The sequence below is a fragment of the Stenella coeruleoalba genome (genome assembly GCF_951394435.1).
Source record: "Stenella coeruleoalba genome assembly, chromosome: 7".
Classification (NCBI taxonomy): Eukaryota; Metazoa; Chordata; class Mammalia; order Artiodactyla; family Delphinidae; genus Stenella; species Stenella coeruleoalba.
The window spans coordinates 66,521,090-66,537,246 of record NC_137153.1 but is presented as its reverse complement, the minus strand read 5'-3'; the positions used below and the strand labels follow the sequence as shown (position 1 = coordinate 66,537,246).

The 16,157-nt window shown below is 41.3% G+C and overlaps 1 protein-coding gene across 1 annotated transcript in view; it reads right to left on the bottom strand.

Moving 5' to 3' along the window:
- The window catches only part of GLDC (glycine decarboxylase), a 99,240-nt gene that overhangs the window by 19,011 nt on the left and 64,072 nt on the right, over positions 1-16,157 (bottom strand). The window contains exons 17-18 of the mRNA XM_079926560.1: positions 11,214-11,339; positions 9,638-9,787 (exon numbers count right to left, since the gene is read on the bottom strand). Coding sequence (XP_079782686.1) covers positions 9,638-9,787; positions 11,214-11,339 — 276 coding nt within the window. The remainder of the gene's footprint in view (positions 1-9,637; positions 9,788-11,213; positions 11,340-16,157) is intronic.

The following is a 16,157-nucleotide window of genomic DNA, read 5'->3' as shown; positions in this document are numbered from 1 at the left end:
ACCAGCCTCCCGGGCTTCCTCCCAGCACAGCCTGTGAGCGACAGCCCTTCCCTCGCACCTGACTGGGCCTCTGGGGCGAGGAGGTGCTGCACAAAAGGAAGTCTGAGGCACAGACGAGTTAACTGCCTGGTCCAAGATCACAGAACTAAGCTGTGAGACTTGAGCTGGTGTCCTTCATGCATCACATCTTCCCATCATTTAAGAAGCCACTGAGATACTTGCATATTTAGCTGTCTCCTACCTGCGGTGTGGCTGACAAGGTCTTGGTGCTCCGGCCTGGTGTCAGGCCTGAGCCTCTGAGGTGGGAAAGCTGAGCTCAGGACATTGGTACACCAGAGACCTCCCAGTCCCACGTAATATCAATCAGCGACAGCTCTCCCAGAGATCTCCACCTCAGTGCTAAGACCCAGCTCCACCCAACAGCCAGCAAGCTCCAGTGCTGGATGCCCCATGCCAATGAACTAGCAAGACAGGAACACAGCCACCCATTAGCAAAGAGGCTGCCTAAAATCATACTAAGTTCACAGACACCCCAAGACACATTACCGGACGTGGCTCTGCCCACCAGAAAGAAAAGATCCAGCCCCACCCACCAGAACACAGGCACAAGTCCCCTCCACCAGGAAGCCTACACCAGCCACTGAACCAACCTCACCCACTGGGGGCAGACACCAAAAACAATGGGAAATATGAACCTGCAGCCTGCGAAAAGGAGACCCCAAACACAGTAAGTTAAACAAAATGAGAAAACAGAGAAATATGCAGATGAAGGAGCAAGGTAAAAACCCACCAGAACAAACAAATGAAGAGGAAATAGGCAGTCTACCTGAAAAAGAATTCAGAGGAATGATAGTAAAGGGGATTCAAAATCTTGGAAACAGAATGGAGAAAATACAAGAACCGTTTAACAAGGACCCAGAAGAACTAAAGAGCAAACAAACAATGATGAACAACACACTAAATGAAATTAAAAATTCTCTAGAAGGCATCAATAGCAGAATAACTGAGGCAGAAGAACGGAGGAATGACCTGGAAGATAAAATAGTGGAAATAACTACTGCAGAGCAGAATAAAGAAAAAGAATGAAAAGAATTCAGGACAGTCTCAGAGACCTCTGGGACAACATTAAACACACCAACATTCAAATTATAGGGGTCCCAGAAAAAGAGAAAAAGAAAGGGACTGAGAAAATAACTGAAGAGATTATAGTTGAAAACTTCCCTAACATGGGAAAGGAAATAGTCAATCAAGGCCAGGAAGTACAGAGTCCCATACAGGAAAAATACAAGGAGAAACACGCCAAGACACATATTAATCAAACTGTCAAAAATTAAATACAAAGAAAAAACATTACAAGCAGCAAGGGAAAATAAAAAAAAAAAAACATACAAGGGAATCCCCATAAGGTTAACAGCTGATCTTTCAGCAGAAATCTGCAAGCCAGAAGGGAGTGGCAGGACATATTTAAACTGATGAAAGGGAAAAACCTAAAACCAACATTACTCTACCTAGCAAGGATCTCATTCAGATTCGACGGAGAAATTAAAACCCTTACAGACAAGCAAAAGCTAAGAGAATTCAGCACCACCAAACCAGCTTTACAACAAATGCTAAAGGAACTTCTCTAGGCAGGAAACACAGGAGAAGAAAAATACCTACAATAACAAACCCAACACAATTAAGAAAATGGTAATAGGAACATACATATCGATAATTACCTTAAATATAAATGGTTTAATGCTCCAACCAAAAGACACAGACTGGCTGAATGGATACAAAAACAAGACCTGTATATATGCTGTCTACAAGAGACCCACTTCAGACCTAGGGACACATACAGACTGAAAGTGAGGGGATGGAAAAAGATATTCCATGCAAATGGAAATCAAAACAAAGCTGGAGTAGCAATTCTCATATCAGACAAAAGAGACTTGAAAATAAAAACTATTAGAAGAGACATAGAAGGACACTACATACTGATCAAGGGATTGATCCAAGAAGAAGATATAACAATTGTAAATATTTATGCACCCAACATAGGAGCACCTCAATACATAAGGCAAATACTAACAGCCATAAAAGGGGAAATTGACAGTAACACGCTCACAGTAGGGGACTTTAACACCCCACTTTCACCAATGGACAGATAATCCAAAATGAAAATAAATAAGGAAACACAAGCTTTAAATGTTACGTTAAACAAGATGGACTTAATTGATATTTATAGGACATTCCATCCAAAAACAACAGAATACACATTTTTCTCAAGTGCTCATGGAACATTCTCCAGGATAGATCATATCTTCGGTCACAAATCAAGCCGTAGTAAATTTAAGAAAATTGAAACTGTATCAAGTATCTTCTCTGACCACAACGCTATGAGACTAGATATCAATTACAGGAAAAGATCTGTAAAAAATACAAACACATGGAGGCTAAACAATACACTACTTAATAACGAAGTGATCACTGAAGAAATCAAACAGGAAATAAAAACATACCTAGAAACAAATGACAATGGAGACATGATGCCCCAAAACCTATGGGATGCAGCAAAAGCAGTTCTAAGAGGGAAGTTTATAGCAATACAATCCTACCTTAAGAAACAGAAAACATCTCAAATAAACAACCTAACCTTGCACCTAAAGCAATTAGATAAAGAAGAACAAGAAAACGCCAAAGTTAGCAGAAGGAAAGAAATCATAAAAATCAGATAAGAAATTAATGAAAAAGAAATGAAGGAAATGATAGCAAAGATCAATAAAACTAAAAGCTGATTCTTTGAGAAGATAAACAAAATTGATAAACCATTAGCCACTCTCATCAAGAAAAAAAGGGAGAAGACTCAAATCAATAGAATTAGAAATGAAAAAGCAGAAGTAAAAACTGACACTGCAGAAATACAAAAGATCATGAGAGATTACTACAAGCAACTCTATGCCAATAAAATGGACAACCTGGAAGGAATGGACAAATTCTTAGAAATGCACAACTGCCAAGACTGAATCAGGAAGAAATAGAAATTATGAACAGACCAATCACAAGCACTGAAACTGAAACTGTGATTAAAAATCTTGCAACAAACAAGAGCCCAGGAACAGATGGCTTCATAGGCGAATTCTATCAAACATTTAGAGAAGAGCTAACACCTATCCTTCTCAAACTCTTCCAAAATATAGCAGACGGAGGAACACTCCCAAACTCATTCTACAAGGCCACCATCACCTTGATACCAAAACCAGACAAGGATGTCACAAAAAAAGAAAACTACAGGCCAATATCACTGATGAACATAGATGCAAACATCCTCAACAAAATACCAGCAAACAGAATCCAACAGCACATGAAAAGGATCATACACCATGATCAAGTGGGGTTTATTCCAGGAATGCAAGGATTCTTCAATATACACAAATCAATCAATATGATAAACCATATTAACAAATTGAAGGAGAAAGACCATATGATCATCTCAGTAAATGCAGAGAAAGCTTTCGACAAAATTCAACACCCATTTATGATAAAAACCCTGCAGAAAGTAGGCATAGAGAGAACTTTCCTCAACATAATAAAGGCCATATATGACAAACCCACAGCCAACATCGTCCTCAATGGTGAAAAATTGAACGCATTTCCACTAAGATCAGGAACAAGACAAGGTTGCCCACTCTCACCACTTTTATTCAACATAGTTTTGGAAGTTTTAGCCACAGCAATCAGAGAAGAAAAGGAAATAAAAGGAATCCAAATTGGAAAAGAAGAAGTAAAGCTGTCACTGTTTGCAGATGACATGATACTATGCATAGAGAATCCTAAAGATGCTACCAGAAAACTACTAGAGCTAATCAATGAATTTGGTAAAGTAGCAGGATACAAAATTAATGCACAGAAATCTATGGCATTCCTATACGCTAATGACGAAAAATCTGAAAGTGAAATCAAGAAAACACTCCCATTTACCATTGCAACGAAAAGAATAAAATATCTAGGAATAAACCTACCTAAGGAAACAAAAGACCTGTATGCAGAAAATTATAAGACACTGATGAAAAAAATTAAAGATGATACAAATAGATGGAGAGATATACCATGTTCTTGGGTTGGAATAATCAACACTGTGAAAATGACTATACTACCCAAAGCAATCTAGATTCAATGCAATCGCTATAAAACTACCACTGGCATTTTTCACAGAACTAGAACAAAAATTTCACAATTTGTATGGAAACGCAAAAGACCCCGAATAGCCAAAGCAATCTTGAGAATGAAAAACGGAGCTGGAGGAATCAGGCTTCCTGACTTCAGACTATATGACAAAGCTACAGTAATCAAGAGTATGGTACTGGCACAAAAACAGAAAGATAGATCAATGGAACAGGATAGAAAGCCCAGAGATACACCCACGCACATAAGGTCACCTTATCTTTGATAAAGGAGGCAGGAATGTACAGTGGAGAAAGGACAGCCTCTTCAATAAGTGGTGCTCAGAAAACTGGACAGGTACATGTAAAAGTATGAGATTAGATCACTCCCTAACACCATACACAAAAATAAGCTCAAAATGGATTAAAGACCTAAATGTAAGGCCAGAAACTATCAAACTCTTAGAGGAAAACATAGGCAGAACACTCTATGATATAAATCACAGCAAGATCCTTTTCGACCCACCTCCTACAGAAATGGAAATAAAAACAAAAATAAACAAATGGGACCTAATGAAACTTCAAAGCTTTTGCACAGCAAAGGAAACCATAAACAAGACCAAAAGACAACCCTCAGAACAGGAGAAAATATTTGCAAATGAAGCAACTGACAAAGGATTAATTTCCAAAATTTATAAGCAGCTCATGCAGCTCAATAACAAAAAAACAAACAACCCAATCCAAAAATGGGCAGAAGACCTAAATAGACATTTCTCCAAAGAAGATATACAGACTGCCAACAAACACATGAAAGAATGCCCAACATCATTAATCATTAGAGAAATGCAAATCAAAACTGCGATGAAATATCATTTCACACCAGTCAGAATGGCCATCATCAAAAAATCTAGAAACAATAAATGCTGGAGAGGGTGTGGAGAAAAGGGAACACTCTTGCACTGCTGGTGGGAATGTGAATTAGTACAGCCACTATGGAGAACAGTATGGAGTTTCCTTAAAACACTACAAGTAGAACTCCCATATAACCCAGCAATCCCACTACTGGGCATATACCCTGAGAAAACCATAATTCAAAAAGAGTCATGTACCAAAATGTTCATTGCAGCTCTATGTACAATAGCCCGGAGATGGAAATAACCTAAGTGTCCATCATTGGATGAATGGATAAAGAAGATGTGGCACATATATACAATGGAATATTACTAAGCCATAAAAAGAAACGAAATTGAGCTATTTGTAATGAGGTGGATGGACCTAGAGTCTGTCATACAGAGTGAAGTAAGTCAGAAAGAGAAAGACAGATAGTGTATGCTAACACATATATATGGAATTTAAGAAAAAAAAAATGTCATAAGAACCTAGGGGTAAGACAGGAATAAAGACACAGACTTACTAGAGAATGGACTTGAGGATATGGGGAAGGGGAAGGGTAAGCTGGGACAAAGCGAGAGAGAGGCATGGACATATATACACTACCAAATGTAAGGTAGATAGCTAGTGGGAAGCAACCGCATAGCACAGGGAGATTAGCTCGGTGCTTTGTGACCGCCTGGAGGGGTGGGATAGGGAGGGTGGGAGGGAGGGAGACTCAAGAGGGAAGAGATATGGGAACATATGTTAAAAAAAAAAAATTTATTGAATTTGTTACAATGAAAACAAAAAAAAGAAATAAAAGGAATCCAAATCGGAAAAGAAAAACTGTCACTCTTTGCAGATGACATGACACTATACACAGAGAATCCTAAAGATGCTATCAGAAAACTACTAGAGCTAATCAATGAATTTGGTAAAGTAGCAGGATACAAAATTAATGCACAGAAATCTCTTGCATTCCTATACACTAATGATGAAAATTCTGAAAGAGAAATTAAGGAAACACTCCCATTTACCATTGCAACGAAAACAATAAAATGCCTAGGAATAAACCTACCTAAGGAGACAAAAGACCTGTATGCAGAAAATTATAAGACACTGATGAAAAAAATTAAAGACATAGAAAGAGATGGAGAGATATACCATGTTCTTGATTGGAAGAATCAACATTGTGAAAATGACTATACTACCCAAAGCAATCTACAGATTCAATGTAATCCCTATCAAACTACCACTGGCATTTTCCACAGAACTAGAACAAAAAATTTCACAATTTGTATGGAAACACAAAAGACCCCAAAGAGCCAAAGCAATCTTGAGAAGGAAAAACGGGGCTGGAGGAATCAGGCTCCCTGACTTCAGACTATATTATAAAGCTACAGTCATCAAGACAGTATAGTACAAAACCAGAAATATAGATCAATGGAACAGGATAGAAAGCCCAGAGATAAACCCACACACATATGATCACCTTATCTTTGATAAAGGAGGCAAGAATATACAATGGAGGAAAGACAGTCTCTTCAATAAGTGGTGCTGGGAAAACTGGATAGCTACATGTAAAAGAATGATATTAGAACACTCCCTAACACTGTATACAAAAATAAACTCAAAATGGATTAAAGACCTAAATTTAAGGCCAGACACTATAAAACTCTTAGGGGAAAACATAGGCAGAACACTCTATGACATCAATCACAGCAACATCCTTTTTGACCCACCTCCTAATGAAATGGAAATAAACACAAAAATAAACAAATGGGACCCAATAAAACTTAAAAGCTTTTGCACAGCAAAGGAAATCATAAACAAGACGAAAAGACAGCCCTCAGAATGGGAGAAAATATTTGTGAACAAAGCAACGGACAAAGGATTAATCTCCAAAGTATACAAGCAGCTCATGCAGCTCAATGTCAAAAAAAACAAACAATCCATTCCAAAAATGGGCAGAAGACCTAAACAGACATTTCTCCAAAGAAGATATACAGATTGCCAACAAACACATGAAAGGATGCTCAACATCACTAACTATTAGAGAAATGCAAATCAAAACTACAATGAGGTATCACCTCACACCAGTCAGAATGGCCATCATCAAAAAATCTACAAACAATAAATGCTGGAGAGGGTGTAGAGAAAAGGGAACCCTCTTGCACTGTTGGTGGGAATGTAAATTGATACAGCCACTATGGAGAACAGTATGGAGGTTCCTTAAAAAACTACAAGTAGAACCACCATATGACCCAGCAATCCCACTACTGGGCATATACCCTGAGAAAACCATAATTCAAAAAGAGGCATGGGGCTTCCCTGGTGGCGCAGTGGTTGAGAGTCCGCCTGCCGATGCAGGGGACACGGGTTCGTGCCCCCGTCCAGGAGGATCCCCACATGCCGTGGAGCGGCTGGGCCCGTGAGCCATGGCCACTGGGCCTGCGCGTCTGGAGCCTGTGCTCCGCAACAGGAGAGGCCATAGCAGTAAGAGGCCCGCGTACCACAAAAAAAAAAAAAAAAAAAAAGAGACATGTACCACAACGTTCATTGCAGCACTATTTACAATAGCCAGGACATGGAAACAACCTAAGTGTCCGTCAACAGATGAATGAATAAAGAAGATGTGGCACATATATACAACGGAATATTACTCAGCCATAAAAAGAAACGAAATTCAACTATTTGTAGTGAGGTGCATGGACCTAGAGTCTGTCATACAGTGTGAAGTAAGTCAGAAAGAGAAAAACAAATACCGTGTGCTAACACATTTATATGGAATCTTAAAAAAAAACAAACAAAAACATGGTTCTGATGAACCTAGGGGCAGGACAGGAATAAAGACGCAGACGTAGAGAATGAACTTGAGGACACGGGGAAGGGGAAGGGTAAGCTGGGACAAAGAGAGAGTAGTATTGACATATATACACTTCCAAATGTAAAACAGATAGCTAGTGGGAAGCAGCTGCATAGCACAGGGAGGTCAGCTCTGTGCTCTGTGACCACCTAGACGGGTGGTATAGGGAGGGGGGAGGGAGACACAAGAGGTGGGGGGGGATATGGGGATAGATGTATATATATAGCTGATTCACTTTGTTATACAGCAGAAACTAACACAACATTGTAAAGCAATTATACTCCAATAAAGATGTTAAAAAAAAAAATACTGCAACCAAAACCTGGCATCCCACAGGCAGCGTGGCTTGTGGTTTCTATGGAAACAGCAACTGACTTTTTAGCCTAATTTAGATTTTAAAATACAGATTTGAATATACAGTCAATTCCTAAGTATTCACCCCAAGAGGGAGAAGAGGAAGTACCCCTAGCGCAAGAAAGGATAGTACCTCCCTGCTATTGAAACAGGCAATTTCTAGCACCCCTGCTTTGGGTATCATGCACTTTACCAAAGGGCCCCTTAGGGCACGTGGCTATAAAGGGCTGGAAGGCTGTTGGAGAGAATACTGAGCCGAGGGAGAGAAAGGGAGGCTGACAGCTTTCCTGGACCATCCTGGTACCGGCCACAACATTCAATGGGTGTTCCTGCCACTTTGGCATTTGGACTAATTGTGAATGTGGTCAAAGATAAAGAATCCATTTATGCTATTGAAGCAATAGAATCCCTGGACTACTCAAAAGAAATCAGACAGGAGCAAAGAAATGCAGAGAGTCTGAAATGGTTAAAAAAACCTTTTTTTTTAAAGAAAGGGACTTCCCTGGTGGCGCAGTGGTTAAGAATCCACCTGCCAATGCAGGGGATACGGGTTCCAGCCCTTGTCTGGGAAGATTCCACATGCCACAGAGCAACTAAACCTGTGCACTACAACTACTAAGCCTGCGCTCTAGAGCCCGCAAGCCACAACTACTGAAGCCCGTGCGCCTAGAGCCCGTACTCCGCAACAAAGAGAAGCCACTACAATGAGAAGCCCGTGCACAGCAACAAAGAGTAGCCCCCGCTCGCCGCAACTAGAGAAAGCCAGTGCGCAGCAACGAAGACCCAATGCAGCCCAAAATAAATAAATAAATTTATTTTTTAAAAAAAAGGAGAGGAGGAAGCTGAGAAGACTCTTAAAAAGATGACAAGTCCCTGTCCTCCAGTCTCCCTAATGCATTTCCTCAAAGGTACACATCACACAGACCACCACCACACCCCCGCAGCCCTGCCAAGAAGTCAGGATCAGCCCTTCGGGGACAGAGCTATTCAGCTGTTTCACACTGATGAAGCTGAAGCTAGTCCAAGGCCATGGGAGACCAACAGCCACCAGTGGCCAAAACTTGGGTCTAAATTCCCTCAGGAAGGGAGTCAGGTGACCTCATTGCCTTTAGTACCCCCAGAGGGATAACACCCTGTGACAAGCTAAGGACATTCAGCTCACTCCCTGCTTCCCTTCAACCTTTTTACCTCCTCCTCAGCATCGCCCGTGACCTCCTTAGGGTCTGTAATCTCAGTGAAATTGCGGTACATACTTTGTTTGATTTGGCAATATAGAAAAAGTCAGTCTCTGTTCTGAATTCAGTGTCATGTTTTAAGACAACTGGCAAGAAATCAAAGAAAATGAATTTTTTTTTTTTTTGTACTTAACCATTTTCTCAGGGAGCCCTCTCACACTGCCCACCTGAGCATTCATATTTGCTCCGTCCAGGTAGACCTGTCCTCCGTGTTGATGGATCAGGTCACACACATCTCCGATGTTCTCTTCAAACACTCCATTGGTGGATGGGTACGTAATCATGATTGCTGCCAGGTTCTCCTTGTGTTTATCCACCTGAAAGATTAAAAAAGGGCAGAGGGAGACAATGAGAGGGAATGTTTCTTTCTTAGCCAATCCCTCGCTTTTTATTTTAAAGGATTAAGAAAGACGAAGACTTGTTCTTTTCATTTCTGGAACTGTCTCAATGTAGGATGACGCTAATAGAAGATCCACAGCCATTACCCCCTTTGTAAATCATTCCAAAGAAATAACAAGATCCCTTCAGGACAGGTCTCCATTGTCAAAACCAAAAAACTGTTCAGAAGATTTTTGGGTATTTTGGGCTCAACTCTCTAAAGTGGTTTTCCTTTGGTTCAAATCATCTCAATAATTATTTCAGATCTCTTCGGTTCCAGACAAGTTGATTCTCACAGTTAATCTCTCTCTGCTCATCTTGCCATATCCACCCTTATCCCCTTTCCCTCCCATTCTACTGAAATTAGAATTCCCACTAGGAGTGTTCTGCTCTGATTAAAAAAAAAACTCCACCGTTTTTCCTTTTGACAGAAGGCAAGCATATATAAAAGGCATGTTCCTGTTTTTTTGACCAGCAAGTCAGTGAACAGGCTCATGTGGAAATGAAAAAAAAAAAATTTAAGGTCATATCCTATTTTGGAGAGCCTTAATAATTATAACTACTGACCCAGAATATTTATCAGTAAAAACTTTATGGAGCTATGGAAGCAGGAGGGTGGGTACGAGAGGTGAGCAGCGTTGTGTGTTTTCATCTTCCCTTTGAGGTAGTTACATGAAGTTCTCAGTCTCCATACCTAATAACCCCGACAAAATCACATTGCTATTCAAGTGAGTTCCTTCCCTCTTAAGATGCAGCCTCCAGTCCACCAGTGGAAAGCAGATACAGTTGCTAGGCAACCTCTTCCTGGAGGTTGGGAGGTTGGGAGTGGGGATTGGTGCTGGAAGAAGGAAGATGGAATATTGCCTGAAATTCAGCAGGTAACGGCTGGGCCCATCACAAGCATCTGCAAAATCTACATTTATGTTTTAATTCCCAACACAAAGATTGAGAATACCAGTGACTGCCAGTGTGACTGTTAATGGGGGAAGGAGGGGAAGGTTGGGCAGAAGGAGGCGGGTAGATCCTGCAAGGAGTATCCTTACTACCACCATGAATAATTCAGTTTCTTACACATGCACACATTAGATGAGGGGATTTCAGCGTAAAGGACTTTCTCCCTGTTAGAGAAGGAAGAGGTAAAATAGACTGTGGTCAGCTTTACTCTGGACCAGAAATGTGACTCTTGCTTTTATTTTTCTTATAGAGTCGGCTAGGTTGTCTGATTTTATGCCATTCCCCCTAGACTCATTCAGAGGAGGAACTGCAGTCTTTTAATTAGAATGCAAAAGAAGATAAACCATCCCTGATCCCCACATCTTCTTTCCAACCCAGACCTCCCCCATCTGTTAAGTGGAAGATGAGTACCATAGCCTTGAGGTGAGCTGCATCGATATTCCCGTATTTATCCACCTCCACAGGCTGAATCTTCATGCCTGCCATGTGTGCACTTGCAGGATTGGTTCCATGTGCGGATTTTGGAATGAGGCAAACCTTAGGAATGGAATGAAAGGAAGGAAGGAGAGAAAAATCACCAGGCTATTCATAATGACAGAAAAGTCCTACAAAATACTTGGAGCATAAATTCAGTAGGTGCCACATGCTCTATTTAAATTGACCAGTAGTGCCTTAAAGTTTACTACTATTTCATTAGTACTGTACTGCAAAACAATGTCCAACAGGAGTTTACACTGAATCCCCAAATACTGTTCCCTAAAGACTTTCAGAATATTAATACTCTCCTCCCTTATCCCAGCAACACCAAAAACAGGCCTAGACTTATTCTAACCTTGTCTCAGCTATAATATATAGAAAGCACCTTACAAGAACATGGGATTGGAAGTTAAACTCTAGGATTCAAATGCACACATCACAGCTCCAGTGCTCTGCTTGGTTCTACTGAGACCAGAAGAAGTAATAGTCGACATATTCCAAGGCCTCCCAGTGCCAACATACCAATGACTACTTCATTATTGGATGCTTACTCTGTGCAATGAATTGTTAGTTGCCATGAGAATCATAACTAAGCACAAATGCCAATCAGCCCCTGCCCTGTGCTCACACACTGCATTCACTGACAAGGCTGGCATCCATATAAATAAATGTCTAGAAGGACTTCCCTGGAGGTCCAGTGGCTAAGACTCCGCGCTTCCAATGCAGGGGACGTGGGTTCGATCCCTGGTTGGGGAACTAAGATCCCACATGCCGGGCGGTGTGGTCAGATTAAAATATAAAAATAAATAAATAAATAAAAGGACCCTCTAAACAGGGACTACATCACCTCAACCTAGTCTCCTCGGCCAGTGGAAACATTTCCTCCTCCCTTATCTGAGGAAGCCGTTCCTCTCTTTCCAAAGCATCTTGTCATTGTCAGTATAATTGGGGAAATAAAAATTCTTTAAAAAAAATGTCTAGAGCCCACAGGTACCAAAGGAACTCAGAATAACGGGGTGCTACTTCAAGTTGAAGAGATCAAGAGAAAGTATTTCAAGAGCTACAACCTAAGCCAGAGCTTAAAGATGTGCTGAATTCTTATGGAAGGCGGATGGTAGGCAAGCACAACGTTAAAATTCCCAGATTTAGGGCTTCCCTGGTGGCGCAGCAGTTGAGAGTCCGCCTGCCGATGCAGGGGACACGGGTTCATGCCCCAGTCCGGGAGGATCCCACATGCCGCGGAATATCTGGGCCCGTGAGCCATGGCCGCTGAGCCTGCGCGTCCGGAGCCTGTGCTCCACAATGGGAGAGGCCACAACAGTGAGAGGCCCGCGTACCGCAAAAAAAAAAAAATCCCAGATTTAAATCATTTTCATTTCCTGCCCCCAAATCATGTGAACACAGGTGCTCTGTATGATCTGATGGTGGCCCACTACAGGAAAGGGCCTCATGGAGTTCCCTCCAACAGAAAGCAACAAGAAGAAGCAATACTGACCCTGAAAACAATCCTGTTTTTCATTTTTTTTAATCCCAGAACCAATACTGACACCCCTTGAAGAGAAATGGATGGGCATCATACAAATGGGCTTATGAAGGGGAAATTTAGCTTACAGCCGTTTCCTCAAAAACAGCAAAGCCATCTACTTAAGCAAAATGCATGTGATCCAAAAAGAACTACAAACAGAGGCAAACATGAAATTACTTTGTTGTTCTTCTGCAGACAGGGAGTTAGTGCCTCTTTTGAATGGTACTGGTCTCATGCTGATTATGCTGTGTTGTCCTCGAATCCTTTTTCTTGTTTAACTGTTTCCCTTTTGTATTAAATTCTTTAATTTCTCAGGACCAAAGCTGGAGTTATTTTTCCTTTCTCACAAGATATTTTTATTCTACCAAAGGATCTTTGGATAAAAGGATACCTTCTGGGCAGAACACGGATCAAGGAAGGGAAAGGTGAATATTTAAAAGTGAATATAAAATATTTGTTAAAGGCCTCAATGAAGAATTCATACCAGAGAAGTTACGAGGCAACAAAAACATCCAAGCTAAAAATGTCACTCATCTTGCGATACACTGAATAGCATCCAAATGTGTCCACATTCTAATCCCAGAGTCTACGAATGTGACTTTATTTGGCAAAAGGGATTTTGCTGGTGTGATTAAATTAAGGATCTTGAGGTGAGAAATTGAGGATCTTGAGATGGGATCTTGAAATCTGGATTATAGGTTGGACCCTAAATGCATTCACAAGTGTTCTCATCATAAGGAACCAGGGGAAGCTTTGACTACAGAGGAGGTAGAAGATGTGATAACTGAACAAGGGGTTGGAGTGATGGCAGGAAGGGGCCATGAGTCAAGGAATGTAGGAGGCCTCCAGAAACTAGGAAAGGCAAAGAAACAGATTCTCTCCTGGATCCTCCAGAAGGAACGAGCCCTGCCAACACACTGACTTTAGCCAAGTGAAACCAATTTCAGACTTCTAGCCTCCATAACTATAAGAAAATAAACCTGTGTTGTTCTAAGCCACTAAATTTGTAGTAATTTGTCACAGTAGCCATGGGAAACTAATACACATCCTGATATAAGGATTAGCGGAAAGAAAAGGTCTCTGGTTTTGTCAGGAATTTCTTGCTGTTAGATGTTTCTGATTTTCTATGTGGATCCTCACTTTAAAAATTGTGGCGTTGCAAAGGACTTGGAAATAACAGGACCCAGATTTGATATTTTATCAACACTAACCCTCTTTGGTTAGTGTTTAGGTGGATGCTGTGTTTTTCTAACCCCCCAATGCACCTGGTACAGACCCAACATAGCTCATCCTCAAACTCTTGCTGGGGGCTTCCCTGGTGGTGCAGTGGTTAAGAATCCATCTGCCAATGCAGGGGACACGGGTTCAAGCCCTGCTCTGGTAAGATCCCACATGCCGCGGAGCAACTAAGCCCACGAGCCACAACTACTGAAGCCCGTGTACCACAACTACTGAAGCCTGCGCACCTAGAGCCTGTGCTCCGCAACAAGCCACTGCAATGAGAAGCCACTCACTGCAACGAAAAGTAGCCCCCACTCGCGACAACCAGAGAAAGACAGCACACAGCAACGGAAGACCCAACGCAGCCAAAAAACAAATGAATAAATAAATAAAATAAATCTATTAAAAAAAAAAAAGACTTGCTGAATGAGTGACAGATTAAGGACGAGGGCTACTTTGCAAGGGAAATCAATTTCTTACCACAGGTAAAATCGAAAAACAAAAGGCCACTCCTTTGCCTCAGGCAGCTGAGAAAACAAAAATACATACAGGTTTTGGGGGTGCTTTTTGGCGGTGGGTTTTTTTTTGTTTTTTGGGGGAGTTTTTTGGTCAGCGTTTTCCCTTTGTATAGGAAATTCAGCCTCTGATCCACAATGAGTTAGTATTTGACAGGCAAATTGAGTTAATAATCATAAAGTGTTTAGGACAGTGCCTGGCACAGGGTAATTTCTAGATAAGTGTTTGTTAAATAATTTGTATTCCCTCAAGTTAAACTGGTAAATCAAGAACTTGGCCATTGCATTTTAGGAACCTCTGAAATTTAACCTAAGAGTAAATGTGAAAATAACTTCCAAAACGGCTTGAAATAAGAGAATCATCAGGAACCCGGGAGGTTCTGTAGCACATGACTTCCCCACATTCTTTTTTCAAAAGGATATATTTTACTAGATTCCATTAGAGTCTGTTGTATGGAAACAGCTGTCTTAGACATCTCTGATGCTGAAAAGTCCTCCCTGATTATTTGAATAATAAGTCATTTTCTTTTTCTCTAACTAAAAAAGTCAGGTTTACTTAAAATCTTTAATCTAGAAAGGATGCCAACATTTCCAAACTTAAGAGTTCTGTATTTCTACAAGCTCAGTGACTGGGTAGCCTTCCCTGCCTCCCCTCACCCACCCCCCAAAATGCAGCATCCCACTCCTCTCTGTCCTTCAGTGGAATAACCTCTCCCAACATTTCAGTGATGCTAGTGTGAACAGTGGTGCCAGAAGAAAAGTCACACACAAGGGGACTGAGAGAGAAGGGAGGACTGGAAAAAACAAAGAAGGAAAAGGAGCTAAAAAGAATCCATGAGTCACAGAAGAACTCTGCCCAGGCCCAATCAAAACGTCTCTCATCCTTTTTCCTTGACCTTTCTGGTCTGGTCCCCAACTCCTAGACATTCACAGATAGCTCCGGGTGTCAGACTAAAGAGCAGGGAACCCAGGAGGGATGGGAAGTATCACAGAGTGGACAGACCCGAGGTTTAGCTGGCCTTTTCTCGCTAGCTGCTCACTGGCCTTCCACAAGCACCACAGTGTAGATCTCGGCGGCCTCTCCATAAAGCAGGAGCGACATGAAGATGGTTACACAGGATGAATGGCTCCCTCCCCAGGAGTCCCAGACACCTCATGGTTAAAGAACATAACAATGGGAAGTTCCAGGGCCTACTGAGTACATGGAAGCCACGGAGGAAAAATAGAGAAAGCAACTTTAAATGTCAGTCATCTGGCATCCTCTCACTGGAGTCCCAGTGTTTCCTTTCTGACTCTATGACAGTGCTGAGATTCTGAGGTCCAAAGAACAATTGTAATTCCAAACTAACCCTTCCTTAGAAAGTTAAAGAATTCAATACCCAAGCGAAAAAAAAAAAAGTTGAAATATCAGGGACTGTATCTGTCTGATTTATCGCTTGATCTCTCTCTGGACTGGCACACACAGTACCTTGCATATGGCCAGTCTTCAATAACTTATTCAAGTAATAAATGTCCTGTTTTCTGAAAGGTCTTTGAAAATCAATTCTATTCCCCAACCAGGACGAAGGCCTGGGAAAACACACCTGTGTAATCAGGATGGATAAGCAAGGGAAGGTG